Here is a 19,882-nt window from a genome sequence, read left to right on the forward strand (position 1 = left end):
GTGTATTCTTATTTGTACGGCTATTGGGAGCTTTGCCTGACAATGTTTATTTACTCTCTCCCTATTTTTAATTTCTCATTTTGTTTTTCGATTTCACTAAAAAGTGATTTACTTGCTTTCTTTCTATTATGATTGATTGATTGATATTTTCGTTTTACATCTTCATATTTTTCTGTATTAACTTAGTACGATATCCAGTGTTCTCCCCAGGCCTTTGAAGCGTCACGGTACCGTGACGCTTGGGTTCTCTACCGTGACGCTTTACGGTCGGCCGTGACGCTTAAAACCTTATCCGTGACGCTTAAAAATATCAACCACAACAATCTAAAAATAGATTAACAGGCAGGTACGGTACTTTCTCTAGAGCTGAGGCGCGGCATGCATAAAGAGCCTAATGCATACACAAGACACGTGACATGACCACTAGACGAAAAACAAAAGACTGCGTAACAAAGTGTTAAACAACTGAGACTCGCTTTCACCGGCCGCCGCCGAGAGATGTAAACACGTGTTTTGTTACTGCCATGTCTCTCTTTCGATCTCTAGTTATTTGGCTGTTGTCTAAAATGTAGTAACTTGTATATTGTAAATAAAGTAAATGATTGATTGTATTGTTTTTCTTCTAAAAATGTTATGTGTATTAAAAATAAATATCGATGATATTATTATTTTCAATATCACACTGAATTAATCGACTCTATCGGTGGGATTTACTCTTTCGTCGGTAACATACGCACGTCATCAAATGATTTCTAGGCGCAATTCAATGCTAGCTGCTTTGATCGTATAATACATTCAAGAAGGCTACGATCGTTTTCCTATTTGCTAGTGCGCTAAAGTCTTATTTCACTTAACTTAAGGTACATTTAATGTACCTTAAGTTAAGTGTATTTGTACATCGGTGCTAGAATGTTTTAGGCCCTACTTCGTGAGAAAGTCGAGTGACAAGGGATATCACATGGTATTGTGATATCAGTACTGCGATACTGTATGTCACATGGTGCTTTCACCGGCGGCCGCCGCCGAGAGATGTAAGCACGTGTTTTGTTACTGCCATGTCTCTCTTTCGAATCGTTTTCCTATTTCCTAGTGCGCTATGAAGTCTTATTTCCGGGCAACTAGAGGTGTCTTACTAATGACATGGAGTAAAGTTCTTTACTCCATGCTAATGAGTAGGCCTAGTTTTATTTCATCGGGACTTGCCCCCGATGTTTGTATTTGAACGCAAAAAAATGTTTTTTATCGCATATGTTTACCCGCCGGCGGAAAAAAAAAGTAGGCTACGATCGTTTTAATGTTTGCTAACGCGCTATGAGGTGTCGTTTCCGGCAAACTACAGTTGACTACTGATGAGTAGGCATATTTTTTTTTTCGCTGTGGCTAAAGATACGGTACCGTATTCTAACTTCTGTTTACTAAAGATACGGTAAAATTGCATTACGTCATAACCAGCCAATGGGGTGCTGGTACGTGTGTGACGTCATCGTATAAGGACTTTGTGGATTTTTTTCATATCGCGAAAACCATGGAGGTATGGCGAAAACAGTGATCAACCGCATTTTCTTTATGCTTTATTTATCGCTATTATCGCCGTCGTGTGTGACAAAAACTAAATGTAGCCTACGTCTGTTATTATTATTGAAAAGCCATGTTGATTTTAATTCTAGAATAGAGAAAACCGTTTTAAAAGAGGCCTAGGCCTACTTACTACGTACTATGTATAACCTCATTATATGAGTTTGTTTGTGAAGGGAAAGCGATTCCAGGCTGTGGCCAGCTGCATATGTGTGCGCTGATTTCTGTGACTCGTCAGCCCTGGGGCTACACTGCTGTCTAAATCATAGTATTTAAGGGCTCCTTTATTGTCCGCATTTGCTTGTTGTTTATGGTCACCATTGTAAACAAAGTTTAAAAAAAATATAGGCCTAAATAGGCCATTTGGAATAAAAATAAAACCCTCATCTGCAGCCCAGCACACACATCCACACAGCCTGGCGCCGCCGATAGGAATTCTCTACATATATACAACCAACAACAGACGCGATATGAAAACAAAATCCCAAGTCCTTATACGATGACGTCACACACGTACCAGCACCCCATTGGCTGATTATGACGTAATGCAATTTTACCGTACCTTTAGTAAACAGAAGTTAGAATACGGTACCGTATCTTTAGCCACGGCGTTTTTTTTTTCATATATCGCGTACAGTATGTTTACCTGCGGAAAAGTAGGCTCAATCGGGCTGTTTGCTAGCGCGCTATGAAGTGTCCTTTCCGGCCAACTACAGAGTTGTCCTACTGATGAGTAGCATTTTTTTATTTCATCGGGGAATTCCCCTTGACGTTCGTAATGAACGCAAAAAATGTTTCTTATCGCGTATGTTTACCGGCGGAAAAAGCAGGCTACGATCGTGCGGTTTGCTAGCGCGCTATGAAGTGTCTTTCCGGCCAACTACAGAGTTGTCCTACTCATGAGTAGGCCTAGTTTTATTTCATCGGGGAATTCCCCTTGACGTTCGTATTAAACGCAAAAACATTTTTTTATCGCGTTTTTTTTTATCTGTTTTCACATTTAAAACTAAACTCAAAACTCATCTTTTCAGAGAAGCATAATCGCACGCTACTACTTGCACTGATCTTGGAAAACACAGCGCTTTGAAACCTTTGTCTCTTGCGCTTTATAAATGTTATTTATTATTATTATTATTATGTTTACTGGCGGAAAAAGTGTGCTACGATGGTTTTACTGTTTGCTAGTGCGCTATAAAGTTTCGTTTCCGGCCAACTAGAGTTGTCCTACTGATGAGTAGGCTAATAGATTAGGCCTATTTTTTTCATTGGGGCTTCCCCCTGACGTTCGTAATTAACGCAAAAAAATGTTTCTTCGCGTATGTTTACCGGCTGAAAAAGTTGGCTACGATCGTTTTGTTGTTTGCTAGCGCGCTATAAGTGTTATTTCCGGCCAAACAAGAGGCGTCATTCAACATAAATGTTATGTGTGCGAGAGTACCATTTCCGGCCATCTAGGGTGTAAATTACCAAAAATCGCTTCGCCACAGCCCCAACCATGGTGGGGCTGTGGCTCAAGTACTTAGTGTCCCAATGCCCCCCCCCCCCCCTCGGGGGCAACCGTGACGCTTGATGTGAATCCTGGGGAGAACACTGCGATATCGATGTTCATTTAAAAAAATTTAGTACTACTGCACAATTTAAATTTTTTGAAATATCATAAAGAGCTAAAATGTTTACCAAAATAACCAAATTGGCAAATTTATTTAATTTCTTAAGGTATAAAAAACATTAAATTCAAGAGCTAAAAAGGTTGGATTACAATCATAAACTGAAAAATACACACTAAAAAACAAATGTTTATAATAAATAGTACAGAGAAAACCTAAAAGACTATTTTATTAACATTGTACCCCAGTAGCCAAATTTGTTGCCTTTAAGACGAACAAATCTGAAAACTAAAGAAAATCCCCAGTGAACTGACCTTTTTATTATGATTTCATACTCTTCCAATACCCGTCTTTCAAATATCCATGCCCGTAAAGTACATTCTTCGACTCTAAGAAAATTCTCAGCATGGTTTACAATACATCCACCAACTTTCCCCAAGCAATTTTGCTACCCCACTAAGCGATATTGAGTACATTTCTCACTTTCTTCTTCCCTTCTCTTCTATAAATCTTTGAAATGTTTCTTGCTGAATTGGGGGATATGAATGGTCACTTCAGGATCCGAAATCCTAGAAACATTCAGGTTCTCTTTAATTTTGGTCTATAATTTGGTCTACAAAAGTTAGGCGTCAGTTTCATATCCTTTGTTTACTATCTCTGACTTGCACCGCCATTCATTATATATGTCACTCCATCCTAAATAATGGACTTTCAAAAATAAGTGATGGTGTCTTTCTTTATAGTTTATTTTGAAGCATTTACATAGTTATGCAAGAAGTTGAATGTACTGTTGTAATATAACAATATCAATTTGTATTGCAAAAACATAAACCTCTTCTGTGTGAATGTTACATGCTCACACCAACTCCTTAGCAACGATATTGTAAAGCTGTAATTTGGCACATTCAACAACAAATAAAGTACATTCATTTTTATCAAGTTATTGACAAATGAACACAACCCACTTTTTCAACCTTTAAAACTCAATTATGCCAGTAGTAGTATTGCAAAGATTCTATTGTTTTTGGCTGATTAATAGTTATAAACAATCATTAATTTGATTAGAAACACAAATACAGTAATTGGCACTTTCAAATTTATATTTTAACTTTACACATAAATAAATTAGAAAATGGTAAAATAAACACATTTAAAAATTGCACTGTTGAGGTCTACTGTGCCTACAGAATTCTCGGATACTCAGAAATAAATATTGTTTTCAAGCATCGTGCAGGCCTGCTGGTTTAATTATTGGAGGGGGACTAGATGGTTGTGTTGACCTGAGTAAATATGTATTTTCTTCACTGTAAAGATAGTTCTTTTTATGAAACAATACCAGGTATATCTGCATCAAACATGAAGTGTTGGTACGACTTGATGCCAGGAAACTTTCGGTAATGTCTGGACAGATGACTTACCCAGTCATAAACACCGGATTCATTTCCAACAAGCTGTGCTCGGTTGATTTAAGCAGTGTTTGATTTGTCTACAACGTCAATAATGTCTTGCAAGGAAGAGACAAATGTTTTTCTGTATGTTTGCTTAAGAAGTCCGAAGCACCAATCGGGACCAGATTTTGTATGTCCAACTGGTAATAATGAATACTTGATCGTCTTGTAGACCATTCTCAACTCTCCATGCCAAGTACTGTATTAACGCATTATTTTTGTTTTGGCCGGAACAATTCATTGTCAGCATGTTATTCACCAACCCTGTAATGTTAAAAAAAGTGATGCAGATAACTGATTACCATGTTTTCTCCCATACCACAGCTCACACAGTATCACTTTTACAAATGTAAAAGGAAATAAGAGACAATGGATACAATGTAAAAATGATAGTAATAGTATACATACTTGTCATAAACTCTAGCTTTGAGTAAATTCCACTTTGTTTCCACTTCCTCTATAGAATAGATTGGTATATTCAATGTAAACAAACTAATCAGAAGATCCTGAAATGTTTGCCTCATTGTTGAACTGCAGCAATGAAGATGTATACTGTGTACCATTACTTAATATCGTTACGAATATGCCTTAAGCACACCTGTCTCATGATTATCATATACTATACAGGAACAACAGGGGAAACAATAATCATGAAGTGTGGGAATATTACACTGTTATCTCTGTTGATGACCTGAATCACACAGACAATTACCAAGTATCAATTCTTTCTCTTTGGATAAAAACTTCTTCTTTTATTCATAACTTCCAAGCCAATTCTATACAGGGTCTCTGGTGTCTCTCATGTCATTTACATGAATTTGTCTCTGAATGCAGGACTGAAACCACCAGAGCCAGTTGGAATTAAATGATGGTGGCCATTGGTCAAATTTACTGGCCCTATTTCTTTTTACATCATTTCTGTTATAATAGGGTTGTGATCATTAATGGTGATGTATGAAGACTACTCTTCATCATCTTCCACCATGCTGTGCTCTTCATAATCTGAGCCCTTATCAATCATGTCATTGACTAATTCTTCATCTGATGATTCTTCTGGTTCAACAAAATTAACTACTCGTTGAGTAGGCTAGGCCTAAAGTAAATCTACTATCCTTACAAACCTAACTTGCCATTCTTTTCCTTGCCTAGACCGGGAAGGCATGGTACACTTTTGCCGAATTACAATACTGCTTCACAACGACAGTTTCTGGATGAGATGCATTAAATTCAAAGTGCTGAACTGGTTTTATTCCTGATAATACTTTAAAATGTGGCTTGAGAAAAAACTCCCAGTCATAATACTTTATAATATTGTTCACCCGACTCATTTCATACTAATTCCACTTTATTACTATTTTCTTGAGTGCTGTTTCTGACAGCCTTTGCAATATCTTCTAAACATGAAATATCTATTCGATGCAGCTCCCTTGTCCAAAACACCAATCCGGTGAAAATTTTGCGTGTCCTGCTAACACGAATGACATTACGATTGATGTGTGGAGGCCTGTAATTTCTTAATCCAGTCAGCGTTCCCTCTGAGTAGTGCCCAGAGGAAAAAACAGACATTGAAATGTCTGAATCCAGTACCTCAGAGGAGCTTGAGCATTAAAATTTAATGTTTGTCTTATCTGTCGAATAATCGCATGATTGTTTTTTGGCACGTCCAGCATAAGTCTGTCTTTGGCTTGTTCACCAACACATAGGGCAGAAGATTCTTCCGCAGCTTCTTAAACGTAGATGATGATGATGATTCTTCTGGTTCAACACAATTAATGGATCATGATTTATTCTTATTGGTCTTATATTTTATTGTAAATGTTACACTACACTATACAACTAGAGTATTTAGAAATCTACATAAATTCATATAAAGTACATACATTCGTATTAAAACCTATAAGGGCCAGAGGCACACCACCTCTGTATTAAATGGATAAATGTTTTGCTAAAACTTATACAAGAATGATTTACTATGTCTACAATTATAGTATTGATACAAGTACGGAACATATGGCATACATTTATTGTAATACAATTAATTCATCATAATCCTATATTATATTCCTATAACCCCAGCATGTCGTTTTAATCAATCAATAAATTTAATAATAGTTGGTGCCATAACTGCTTTCTCTGGTAAGTCTTTATTTTCAGGTCATGACCTAGTTTGAGAATCCTGATATAGCTCCAAAAAAAAAAAAATTGAAGGATTTCCTACTAATAAACGGACCACCGAGTCCCACACCCTAGTTTAGTTTACCGACAGATAAGAAGTTCTCCGGTTCTCTCGTCCTGTCTACTGTAGGTCTTAACATGTACACTAAGTTAATTGATTATTTCTAGGTAAAGAAGGATTGTGTTTGATTATGACAGGTCAGGTTTGCCAACGGTGATATTCCGTCGGTTTCATGTACAATGTAAATAGATGAGAAAAGTAAGGAGATTAAATTCTCATGAGCCGTTATGGCTCTTTTATTCATAAACTTACCAACTAAGAAATACAAGATGGATGGTCCAAAAGTAATTTATGTCTATCTCGTTCCATCTTCAAGTGAGTGAGAGAGGTCCCTGGATAAGTTGTTTACCACAATTTAGTGGTTAGTTAAATTAAACGCAGAGTAAAATAGCCAATCAGAATTTTGATTTGGGCTATACCAATTTCTGTTACAATATTTATAAATTGTTGTACAAGTTATACTACATTATTTACCCCTTCCTTAGCCAGTACTCTGGTTGTAAATTGCAACATAATTTCTCAAGGATTGCAAGGTTCCTAGTGACTGCAATAACAGTCTTTGTCATTGATGCTGAAGAGATCACTTGCAACTAAAGATTGAAGAGTTGAGTGGTTGATCCTTTTGTTGTTTAGTCTGATATTGACGACATGAATCACTATGAATAAGCGTCTCGGTCATTCCAGGCCAATGTAGGATTTCACAGGCTCTTCTCAAAAAACTTTTAAAGCCCATATGATGAATGAAACCTGTTTCAAACTTACAGAGATTACAACTCTTTCTCTGCAACAGACTATGCCATTCTTAATGGATAGTTCATCTCTGAAGCTATAGTCATCAGGCCTAGGCTAGGTTTACTACCTATATTAAGAGAGGGAGGGTTGTCAATGACAATGTCAACAACGAAACACTCTTATCTTCTGCACTTGATGCAGGCAAAGTGAGCAGCAACTCTACAACTGAATGTACATTCTGATGGCATTCATTATTCTTTCAACTTTGGGATATCTACTACTGTATAAAAATATTATGCCCGTGATATCATGTTCATGATAGCAAAAAACCCAATGGAAGTGATTTTCATATACTTGGTTATGACATGCCATATACTTGCAGTTGTCATTTTGTCTCTGAACATAGCCTTCCTCTATATTCTTTATAATCATTCCTTTGCTCAATTTTAGTTTGTAGCTACTTTTTTTGTATATTTCCAGTTTTTTATAGCACTATAAATCAGGTTTATGTTTTAATGTCATGAATATGTACAGTAGGTATGACACTTTGAGCCCGACAAATGTTGTCAGATGAAACTAGATGCTACCAGCATTGTGCCCTTGCTTTTCTTCTCGACGATCATCATGCTGTTGCATTGGTGCAACAGATCCACTGTGTCTCTGCAGCGTGCATAGGATCAGTGGGCCACAAACATTCTTTTTTCTTTTGATGCTTATAAAAAGTGATTAGAGGCGCTTGATCCTCCTTTCATCAGCAATTTTGCTGTTTTGTTTAGTTATTGATTTCCTTCTGAATTCTAGTATAGCTTTGTGTTCTTCTTTTCTCTTTCTGCATTCTTTAATGCCTTGATGTTATTAGTGTTCGGTTTACTTGTCAATATTGTTCCTTGAGTTTATATTGACATACGACCCATTTTTGTATATTTCAGGGCATAATTTGGAAGAGATTCGTGTTAGAGCTTTGCAAAATGTGATTGGCAAGCTGGAACATAATGTTATATCTCTTAATGATTTGGTTCAAGAGCGTCATCTGATAACTCGTTTACTGGAGTGGTTTAATTTCCCTTCCTGTCCCATGAAAGTTGAGGCATTGAAGTTAATTCTAAAGCTAGTTAAGGTAATCAAAATTGCTTTAATTGTGTTTTTAATGCCAATCAGTGTGTTTTTTTAATAAGTTTGTACTTTACTCAACTTTGTCCAAAGTTATTAACTTTCTATATCAACACATCACAAAAGAAAAATGCAATTTATTTACATAATCAGTTTTCCCAATCCTTTGTATCTGACAATACCTAAATAGTCCACACATTCTGTATGCAATCTTTCTTTGAACAATGCTATGACTTATTCTGTTTTATTATCCCAAGATGTCTTCACCTATGACAGATTCATCAATAGTAAATTAACTGTTTTGCCATTTAAATTGCTTATTGATTGATTTATATTTTAGAGAAGATCAATATATAGTTACTATATATAAATAATATATTGTGAAAATTGTCTACATCTCCTGAATTTGTTTATTGGTATTAAACAACTATTCACTAATTGATCACATTATCACAACAAAACCAGAAATCAGAAACCAAGCAGAAAATTCTGTAGAGCATGGAACTTGATTTGGCTACAATCTTGAATTCTTCTAGATGAACACATAGAATAGATCATGTTATCGGCAATACAAAACATAAGGTACATTAAAAAAAAGAAGCAAAAACAAACAAAAACAAGATTGAATTATGGAAAAGTGGAAGTGTCTGTATCTTTAATCATCAAATTTAATAAACGGACAGAAAATTAAGGAAAATGAACCAACATTCAGGCCTGGATGTCATGACAATTGCCAAGAGTTCATCAGGATTATCTTATTACCTCAAGATACGATGGAAAATGATAAAAAAACTTTACTACACTTGCAGTTTTGCACATACTATGCAGTTGGTTATGATATACCAAAAGCTGATTTGTCAAAAGAAATAAAGTTCTGCCATACCTGAAGAACCAAACATCAGTTAAAGAGAACCAAGCATCAGTTAAAGAGAACCAAACATCAGTTAATAGGAACCAAACATTGGATATTAGGAGAATCAAACATTGGTTAAAGAGAACCAAACATTGGTTAAAGAGAATCAAACATTGGTTAAAGAGAACCAAACATCAGTTAAAGAGAATCAAACATTGGTTAAAGAGAACCAAACATCAGTTAAAGAGAACCAAACATCAGTTAAAGAGAACCAAACATCAGTTAAAGAGAACCAAACATCAGTTAAAGAGAACCAAACATCAGTTAAAGAGAACCAAACATCAGTTAAAGAGAACCAAACATCAGTTAAAGAGAACCAAACATCAGTTAAAGAGAACCAAACATCAGTTAAAGAGAACCAAACATCAGTTAAAGAGAACCAAACATCAGTTAAAGAGAACCAAACATCAGTTAAAGAGAACCAAACATCAGAGCAACGAAGGAGAGAAAGAACTCTCACAATGGTACCAAAATTGACCATTGCTGCAGCATCTTTGATAGCTATAACTCTATTGCAACTTCCACAATTTAATTTTTGTTTTTATGGGTAGGTCGCTTGGACATTTCGATATTTATTTAATCTTACTTACTTTAAATCCCTAATATATTCTTTTAATTGAGGGCGTCATGATAACTATCAACAATTACTTTCTTGATCACTGTCGACAGTTTCACAGATCAGATAAAAGCATTTGAATGTAATGTAATGTTCGATTTATAAAGCACTTATACAATCAAAAGATTGTCCCAAAGCGCTGAGAGAAAAAACAGAAAGAAAGTACAAAGAAAAAAGATGGGTTTTTAAGAGTTTCTTGAAAACTATGATAGAGGATGCATTTTTAATAGGATCAGGAAGATTGTTCCACAGTTTAGGAGCTGCAACTGCAAAGGCTCGATCACCATAGGTCTTAAGGTGGCTGGATGGAACAAAAAGTGCAGATGGATTAGTGGTTGACCTAAAGAGATCTAACAGATCATTTTAATAAAAATGTGTATGTGTCGGAACTGGAAAGCAAGCAAAATCACCACAGGAGATGTAGAACAATTTTTACATGGTTGAAAATTACAGCCAACCACCACAGATTCAAACCAATTTTTAAGTTTTAAGTTACATTTATCATAAAGTACATTCATCTTTTCCTAAGTAGTAAATAGAACTATTCAGGATTAAATGGTAAATCAGTATTTTAGATTTATTGAACATGATGAGTCTTGTCATATTGTGAGATAACTTTCAAAATAGATTGTATTATTTAGTTACTGGTACTGGTATATTCTTATTTACCTATACCATTATTCTATTCATTTCCATTCTCTTAACCCACTTGACATTTTTTGAATTAATACATTTATACTAATTTCTATCTTTATTATCCATAAAAACAATCAACATCTTCCTCATAATTAAAATCGCCTTTCATCCTGCGACATGATGCTTTCCACTTTTTTTATGCCATTTTACCCTGTTATTGGCAGGATGGTCTTTGTCTTTAGTTTTCAATTTCTTTTTTGACTTTAGAATTAAATAAATGTTTATTTTAGTCTTGGTCGTCTTCATATATTTATACTATATTTCCATTGTAAATTTGGTCATTTTAACCTTTGTTAAGATTGTTATTTGTAGCAAAAAGTGGATGAAACATGACCATGTTGGTTTTAAGTCTTTGCAATTTGCCATCTTGTCTTTTTTTAGTTATTAAAAAAACTCCTGCCACAGTATACCAGAATATTTGTATGGCCATCAGGCCATAAGTTTTCGTATTATACCACACCTGGTTGATGATACTATGTTTGCTCGAACATTGTCACACTTTCATTTTTCAGTTTGCTCAATTATTGTTATATGGTATGGTATTTGAACCTTCAAGTACTTTTTCACGCAAGTGATATGAAGTTCCAAGAGTGTTATGTAATTGGAACTTGACTTGCGATCAACTGAATTTGTTGGTCAACTAAATCCACACCCCTCATGAATTTGGTATACAATTCAATGCTGCATGGTTTCCATCCTTTTTGTTTTGTTTCGTCTTCTTGATAACATCTGGTGTGCCCCAACGATCACAGCGCAGAGTGCCACAATTTCCCGTTTTGTTGAGCAGTGCCAAATTAAAAAACGCCTTAACTGTTGCCCAAGAGTATTTGGTGTGCTCCCAAGGTCTTCGAAAAGCCTCCTCATATGATCGCCAATTCTGTGTGTTGTTTCGCATCATGTTTTGTGTTTGTTTGGTGTAAGTGAAGATATCTTGCATATCTCCAGGATTGTAGCTAATATGAATAGTGGCAAAGTCGTAAAACGTCGTAGACCATTCATGTTCGGACAAAACTTTTTCTTACTTGGTACTTACTTACTTGGTCCTTCTTTAAAATGGTTCCAATTCGCTTCCACAGATCTGGATAAGGGTGAGGAATGCATGAACTCGTGATTCATCCATATCTTTCCATCTAAGAATAGTTCTAGGTACTTTAATAGAGTGCGATGTTCTGTTTTTAATCTCAGCAAGGACCGTGGAATGGTCACTAATTCCAGAGCATGCTTGGACGTTTTGAATCAAATTTGGTCGAGTTGTAAAAAGAAGGTCCAAAATGTTCTCCGTTCCACTAGTTGGGTCTTTCCTAGTCGGAATAGTGACATCATCTGGGCACCAGTGCATACCTGGTATATTGAAGTTGCCCCTAAGACGATAAACAGTGAATTAATACTGTTTTGTAATTTAAGGAAGCTACTGTATCTTCCAGTCCATCTAAAGACTCGGGTTTATATGTATCAGGAGCTCGATAGTATACCCCAACAATTATTTTATATCTCCTTTGGGCTGGAATGACAGTTGACACCAGGGTAATTCACATCCATCTACACTCAGGTCGTTTCTTTCAATTGATGGTATACCATTGTTAATTGCGATAAGAACACCACCACCTTGTGTTTCCCTATCTCGATAAACTGTAAAATTTGAGGGAAACACTAAAAAAATAAATAATAATAATAATGCTACAGCAGTTCATAATGGCTACTTTAATGCAATTGTTTTTAGCTTTACGTTGTGGTGGTTCATGCCTTGTGTGTTTCTGCTTATGACCAGGTAATTTTTTAGATGTGGGTGTTTGGTCAGGAAACTTAGGTACAAAAGTTCTATGTCTGTTGGCTTTTACTCACAAATTTTGGTTAATGTTATTTTTTGTTTGAGGGCTTGATGACATTCTCGGGTTAAAATCGACTTCACTGTCACTATCAGAATTTCCAAATATTGATAGGTCATCGAGTTTTGCGTAATGGTCTTGTCAAGGGAGAAAACGAACTAGCAAAATTTATTAAATTGAAATTTTGTAACTGTCTGTTGTGGATCCACGCTGTACATCCGTCACATTCCATTGCACGGTCCTTGTTTTTAACAGCATATCGACAGATTCCGCATGGCAATATTGGTTTCCTACCCCTTCTCACACGACCCGGGTTTTTTTCAATAAGTGGCGTGTTGATATCTGGTGTAATGTTTGGTGGTATGTTGGAGAACTGAGTGTTCAGTTCTTCGTCATTCGATATAGTAGTGGTATTATCGGATACACCTACAGTACAGTATATTTGACTCCCCGCACTTACTCAAATTAGTGACCGCCTCGGGCAATCCAGATATAATGTGCTCCATTTTGTCCAGCCTGGCCGATGTGTCGACAGAGGCATTAGCTGTGTGATTGTTAGCTTTACTTTGGAAACGTTACCATGAAACCTCGTAGTTGCTATAGCGCCATCAATGAAAACTATACAGAGATCCAGATGAACCTTTTTATTAGGATAATTTTTACTTTAATGACTGAACTATTTACATCTGTACATCATAACAAGCAATTATTTAGACCAAACTTTCCTATACTTTTCCACTTTCAATCTAAAACAGTACACAATTCACGTTTAATTGGTAACCACCAATGTTTCACGTTAAATTAGCTGTGTGCTAATATAAAACAACAAACATACAAAAGCCACAAATAGATTTCAGGGCAGCGGTGGAAAATGCAAACTTTTCAAAAAATCACACTGGTATGGTAAGTGTCTTTTCTGATGTAATATTTCATAATCTTAACTGAACCTCACTTGATCATAGAATATTTTGTACCATATACAGTGTTTTTGTAACACTTTCAGTATCAAAGTAATATTATAATAGAGATCTTAGGCCTATTGATATACTGTACTTTATGTAGTATAATAAGAATATTTATTTATAAGTACAAAATGGATTAACTATTTATTTGCATAACAGCATCCAACAGCAGCCGAGTTGTTTCTTGAGATTGGTGCTCTTAAATTTCTTTCTCATCTACGAGCTGATCTAGATGCTAATCTTCAATGTATTGTGGATGATATTCATGATGTGTTGTTATATCTGCCTGAGCCGTCAAGCAGTGAACAGGAGTGTGTCTATGTTCATCCACATATTACTAAAGGTTAAATTTTGTATTTTATCATCCCTACATTTATGTATTAAAAAAAAATTATATATAATGTTTATTAAATTTTCATATCTTTACATTCAGATGCAAAGTTTTTAATTTTATTTATTATTTATACTGGGTTAGCTCTTCAGTCAATGAACTAGTTCACCAGAGTAAAGATGTACTAGGTTCTGTAAAGTGTACACTGGACCTACAATTTATAGTCCTTATCCTATCCGAGAAGACTTTTATTCTACCACCAGAACCATGGAGCGTGTGAGCCTCGAACCATTACCGATGTTATAGCTACGTAATTACGGTTCCACTGTCTTTAACCGCTCATCCACGCATACTTTAGTTTTGAAAGGGCATTGTCCTATCATAAATGGTTAAGGTTTCATTTAGATATCTGCATCATCATAATTTCATTTTAAATTAAGAGGAACTTTCTTTCTTTATTATGAATTTAACACCTTCTTCATCTAAAATGATCATTTAAAAATACATATTTAAATTCATCAAAAGAAGTAATCTATTTTTCTTTATAGATAAAGCTAAAGTAGATGGTAAGGTGGAGAGTCATCTAGATGATGTTTTAAGACAAGTTCCATTACAGAAAGGCTTCTTTACAACAACATTCCAAGAATCTAAGAGAGACATTTCTACAGCACAAGATAGTTTCAGAGGTAAAATAATTGTTATATTGTTTACCGTTGTAACTGTAATGTTGCCATTTTGATAGAAAAAGCATTGTCAAACCCAAACTCAAACCACACATCAATCCATGGATATGATCTTGTATAAAACATTTAATAACCGATCTAATTGTGAAATACATGCTATTATCTTTGTAGATGCTAGTAGAGTATGTGGATTTAAGTTTGCAACATTTCCATGGCTTTTGCTAACTGAAACGGACAAGCATGTTTTAAGTAAGACCAATAGGTATGTATCCTTATGTATTATTTATATTGCTTACAATTATACATTACATGCAAATATAATGGAGGACAACGTGTTTGTAAAGTGTATAAATATGATTATTATATAATATTATTATATTTGTTAAGGCTTTTTAACACAAACAATGACCTTGCATTTTTAGGAGGTCCCGGCTTAAAAATTACTACATTATATACAATTAATTTATAAAAGAAATAAAAAAAAAGCTGTACCTGACTTTAAAGATATGACTTAAATCTACAACAGAAGCTTTAAATTTATGCAATAATTATTCAAATAATTGATTAGAACCTTTTTTATTATGTTATGTTTACAGTTCTTTGTGTAGTACCAGTCCAGTTTTGATTAACACATCTTGTGAGTTCATTTGTGATGTGGTATTGCAGGACTTTCCAGCAGAGATATTTCTTCAGAGGACAGCTTTGGTTAAGGTTTGTTTTTAAAGTGCCATTTGTTACAGAAACCACAATAGTGGATCTATGTAGCTATAGGAAGTAAACTCAAAATGATTCCGATAAGATATCAGATGTACAGTAAGGCCGTCTGAACATACCTATTAACCATGCCACTTTTATGTGTTGCTAATATCTTGGAAACTACATAATACTGTATCAGGGCAATTGTTTTGTCAGTTTGTTTTTCACATAGTGGTTTTGTAGAGTTTGTCAAAATCTGAGATGGTCGCACGGGGAGCTCTTGTTAATTTGATACCGACTTACCCTATTTCACATCTACACAAATTGTTACAATTTGTAACCAGGTTTGATTTCCCGATTTTTATACATGCATGACAAGCGCAAGAAATCTCGAGAGAAAGCATAGTTCGCTCTATTTGATTACTATGATTGGTCAGTTTTATACAGGGCAATACACGAACACACAGTTACTACTCTGGTCATCTCATAACAAAAAACAAGCCTCTCGTCTGAGTTTAAAAAAAATTGCAAGTCTGGTTACAAGTCGTTACTTTTTGCATTTGTGAAAAGGGTAAAATTCAAATTTTTCTTTATTTTTAGAGTATTTTTTCATTGGTAAGCATCAAACCACCAGAGACTGACAGCCTTAATATTGCTATTGGTGCCATGAACTGCCTCACTGATCTTTGTTGTCTCCTTCAAGAAAGATACAAATTTTACCATGATCCTACTTTGTACTGCCCACAACAAAGTAAGTTCTACTTCAGTAATTTTCACTCCTTTCATGAAGGAGTGAAATAGTTATCTTAATTTATAATCATTGCACAATTATACTACAGTTACAGTACATAATCATTCAAATTGTTAACAATTAATTATGTTATTTAATATTATTTTTTCAAATTTTTCTCATGATTTTGTGTTTATAGTGCATTTTTTTTGATTTGAAAAAAAAATGGATATTTGTCTTATGCGGTTAATGAAATTTCAGGCCTAATTTTGAAATCTGTGTATATTATGTAATTAGATCAATTAAAAAGACAATACTAAAATTATTATGTTATATATTTATAATAATTTATTTGTCTATTTGCCTCCCTTTTTTTGGAGTATGTTTATATCAAATTTATATTCAATGTCAAGTAGTGTCTTCACAATACATAATTTCAATTAGTGTGCCCTCTATCTTTTACCTATGTATAGATTCTGGATCACCATTTTCATCTGGTGTGGTTGAACAGTCTTCTACCAGTCACTCAATACTGTCATCAGATTCAAGACCTTCTGTAGTTGGGCAAGAGAGAAGACATCAAGGAGATGGTCAAGATGGCGAATCCTCCACATCAGCGTAAGTTTATATGTAGGGTGCATCAAGGTACCTGATATTTTGGGTGACCTTCCATAAAGGGTCAATTTCTTGCTATTGTCTTGGAGGATATACAAAAAAAAACCCTTCAGATAGTGCATACATTTAAGATATAGGCTGTAGAGGAAAATTGTTTGTTGGCGTAATTTACACCTTTAGTGCACACGATGCACATTCACATATTTCATACTTATAATAGCGAGCGAGTGGCCGAGCCGTTAAGACAGTGGAACCGTAATCCATAGCCATAACATCGACAAGGGTTCGAGGCTCACTCGCTCCATGGGTTCTGGTGGTAGAATAAGTCTTCTCGGATAAGGACTATAAACCGTAGGTCCAGTGTATGCATATTGCTCGTGTGCACTTTAAAGACCCTAGTACATTTTTCGAGACGAGTAGGGGGTTATCCCGGTGTACTAGTTCACACACAATGTCGTGGACAGACGTAATGGCGCCATAGTTGGCTGCTGATGACACGATGTGACCCTTAGGGGAGAAGAATGTTGTTGAAAAGGCCACAGCGCTCTGATCTTTATGAAATAGCGCTATATAAATGACGCATTATATATTATATTATAATATGCCAATGAAAGAGTAAACAAAACTGACGTTTCTTTTAACAGACCTTCATCAGTTTTTGCTGCAAATGTGTCCATGATTTCTGGCTCAGAAGTTGAGGCAGATCTAGCGGATGCACTCTTACTACAAATGAATCAGCTCACTCTTCCTCAGTTTGTCATTGATACCATAGCACATGTCGTACCTCATCTTGAATGTAGGGATTCAAAACTTCTCATTGTTGTTATGGACCTATTGCATGAATGCTTACAGCTTGTGGAAATATCCATGACATCCAGGATTTGGGATGATGAAAGTGTCATTGGAAAATCCATGGTAAGGAAATAGTACATGACTGGTTAATTAATTTTTAAATGATAGTACTGTAGAAACACATATATCAGTATAATGTACAAATCTGTAGACAATTTTATTTTATCGAATTTGCAATACATAACAATACTGTAAGCCTATAAATATAGAATTTCGCTCTCCTATAGAGGGCATTCAGATAGAGACCTTGTGTGTTGAGGAGTTCTTTCAAGTTGTTGAACCAATAAAGCTGTTACTGTTGCAGTACTATTAAATGTTTAGATTTAGATAATGTCTTATACCTCTATAAAATATTTTTTTTTGAACTGTACCCTGTTTGCTATGTAAGAACATTATACAGTATGATGCAGACCTCCAACTATATATACAAATGTATGGCCAGTGCAGCCTAAATTCAGTAAGTAGTTAAGTGAAAGTATAACCAAATGTTCACATTCATTAATTCATTTTTAATTAATAACTTGAGTGGTTTAAAATTTTAAAGAATGTAAGCTGATACAAGTTGGTTTGAGATACAGTACATGTTGAAAAAGTCCTCTTTAAAAAAAATACCTGTAATCATTTCTTTTTTTATTTCGTAACAGGTGGAACGGATTACTGAGGTGTTGGATAGTTTAGGTGAGAGCCTCGTGGGGCATCATAGTGCTTTATCAGTAACCAATGATCAGGAAGTTGTGACTCAACACAGGCTGGTATTCTTGGGATCAGCTCTTTTCATGATCAACTTTATCACCAAACTAGTGCCATTGGAAAAGGTAAAAGACAAAGTAATCATACAATGATTTGATTCAATATAAATTGTAATTTAAAAAAAAGATGGTTAATTTAATTTTTTTTTAAACTGTTTTTATAATGCCTAAATGTAATATTAAATCTATTAAGATGGTATGATTCCTGCATGCATTTCTTTTATAAAACTTTTATTTCAAGTAATATTAATCATTGAGTATTTTTGTGTTTATTTTTCTTTTGATACCAGATGCCAGATGTTATGCCAGAAAGCATAATTCGCATCATCACATTGTTGAACTTTGACCCCATCTTTAAGACAACTTTTTCATTTGTAAATGATGAACTTGCAAGCTTGCTCGAAAAAATTGATAGTGAGAAATTAAGAACATTGCAGAGGACTAAGAATGTGTGCTATTCATTTGAGGCATATCACTCCTTATTTGCAGAAGTTGGAAACAAGGTTTGTCTTTACTCTAATGCTGGAGCTTTCAGCCATGATGCTTATTTACGTAAAAGTTAAAATTCTGGAGGCTCATATTTTATTTATATTCTATTCTTTGGCATGAACACCTTGATATCAAAAGCATACACTGATTTGGGTATGTGATGTGTACATCTTGAGGAGTTGGAACTAAAGGTTAATCAACTTTTCCTGGACGGCAAAGTGAAAATTATCCTATGTTTTTGAAGATGAATGGAAAGGTGTACAAACGTTCCTATTACTCTGCTCAAGTTGTGCACTTGAATATTATCACCATTGTCATACTACCTCAAATAAATAAAAGTTATTGTTATATTAAGTTGTCTAATTCTGATTTTAACTTCTACTTTTTCTATAGGATACTACTATAGATACCCTTGTAATGTATGCTAAAGATGCCATTCTTGGCCTATCTTGTCATGGATGCCTATGGATGGTTAGAAAGACAATTCAGCTACTTTCGTTATTGTAAGTTTTATGTTACAATTTATAAATTGATGTGCATTTTTTAATTTTTCTTTAAATTAGTTCATTACAAGCAATTCTTGGTTCAATCCTCGGAAGAAGTGATTCTAATAATACAAGATATAAGTCTACTTTATTGTCAACATTTTACAATTTTTAGATGTTTTGTACCATAGTAGATCATTAAATAATACACTGATAAATATTTAAATCACTGAATACAATTACTATCTTTAAAGTTTTGATTAAATAAATTGCATGCCATATACAGTATTATAAGGGCAATATTAAATTTCTATTATTGCGTTTACTTTATCTACAAACATTTTATTTGATTTAAAATAAAAGACTAATAATAAATAATTTGTGTACATCATTTTTATAGTGCCTTGCATAATTACAGTGAAAGTAATGAAACTGATCAGATTGTGGTTGACTTGTTATCAATACCAGTGGAGAATGTGCGTAAACATGCTTATGATGAAATCTTGATTATATGCAAGGTAGGTTCAAATA

The 19,882-nt window shown here is 34.7% G+C and overlaps 1 protein-coding gene across 2 annotated transcripts in view; it reads left to right on the plus strand.

Moving 5' to 3' along the window:
- The window catches only part of LOC140057276 (rotatin-like), a 110,331-nt gene that overhangs the window by 44,921 nt on the left and 45,528 nt on the right, over positions 1-19,882 (plus strand). For both annotated transcript variants that reach the window (XM_072102859.1, XM_072102860.1), the window contains exons 2-13: positions 8,528-8,715; positions 13,881-14,064; positions 14,601-14,738; positions 14,907-14,997; positions 15,332-15,446; positions 16,032-16,182; positions 16,635-16,779; positions 17,421-17,691; positions 18,273-18,443; positions 18,668-18,880; positions 19,260-19,369; positions 19,752-19,869. In XM_072102859.1, coding sequence (XP_071958960.1) covers positions 8,528-8,715; positions 13,881-14,064; positions 14,601-14,738; positions 14,907-14,997; positions 15,332-15,446; positions 16,032-16,182; positions 16,635-16,779; positions 17,421-17,691; positions 18,273-18,443; positions 18,668-18,880; positions 19,260-19,369; positions 19,752-19,869 — 1,895 coding nt within the window. The remainder of the gene's footprint in view (positions 1-8,527; positions 8,716-13,880; positions 14,065-14,600; positions 14,739-14,906; positions 14,998-15,331; positions 15,447-16,031; positions 16,183-16,634; positions 16,780-17,420; positions 17,692-18,272; positions 18,444-18,667; positions 18,881-19,259; positions 19,370-19,751; positions 19,870-19,882) is intronic.

The sequence above is a fragment of the Antedon mediterranea genome, chromosome 8 (assembly GCF_964355755.1).
Source record: "Antedon mediterranea chromosome 8, ecAntMedi1.1, whole genome shotgun sequence".
Lineage (NCBI taxonomy): Eukaryota > Metazoa > Echinodermata > Crinoidea > Comatulida > Antedonidae > Antedon > Antedon mediterranea.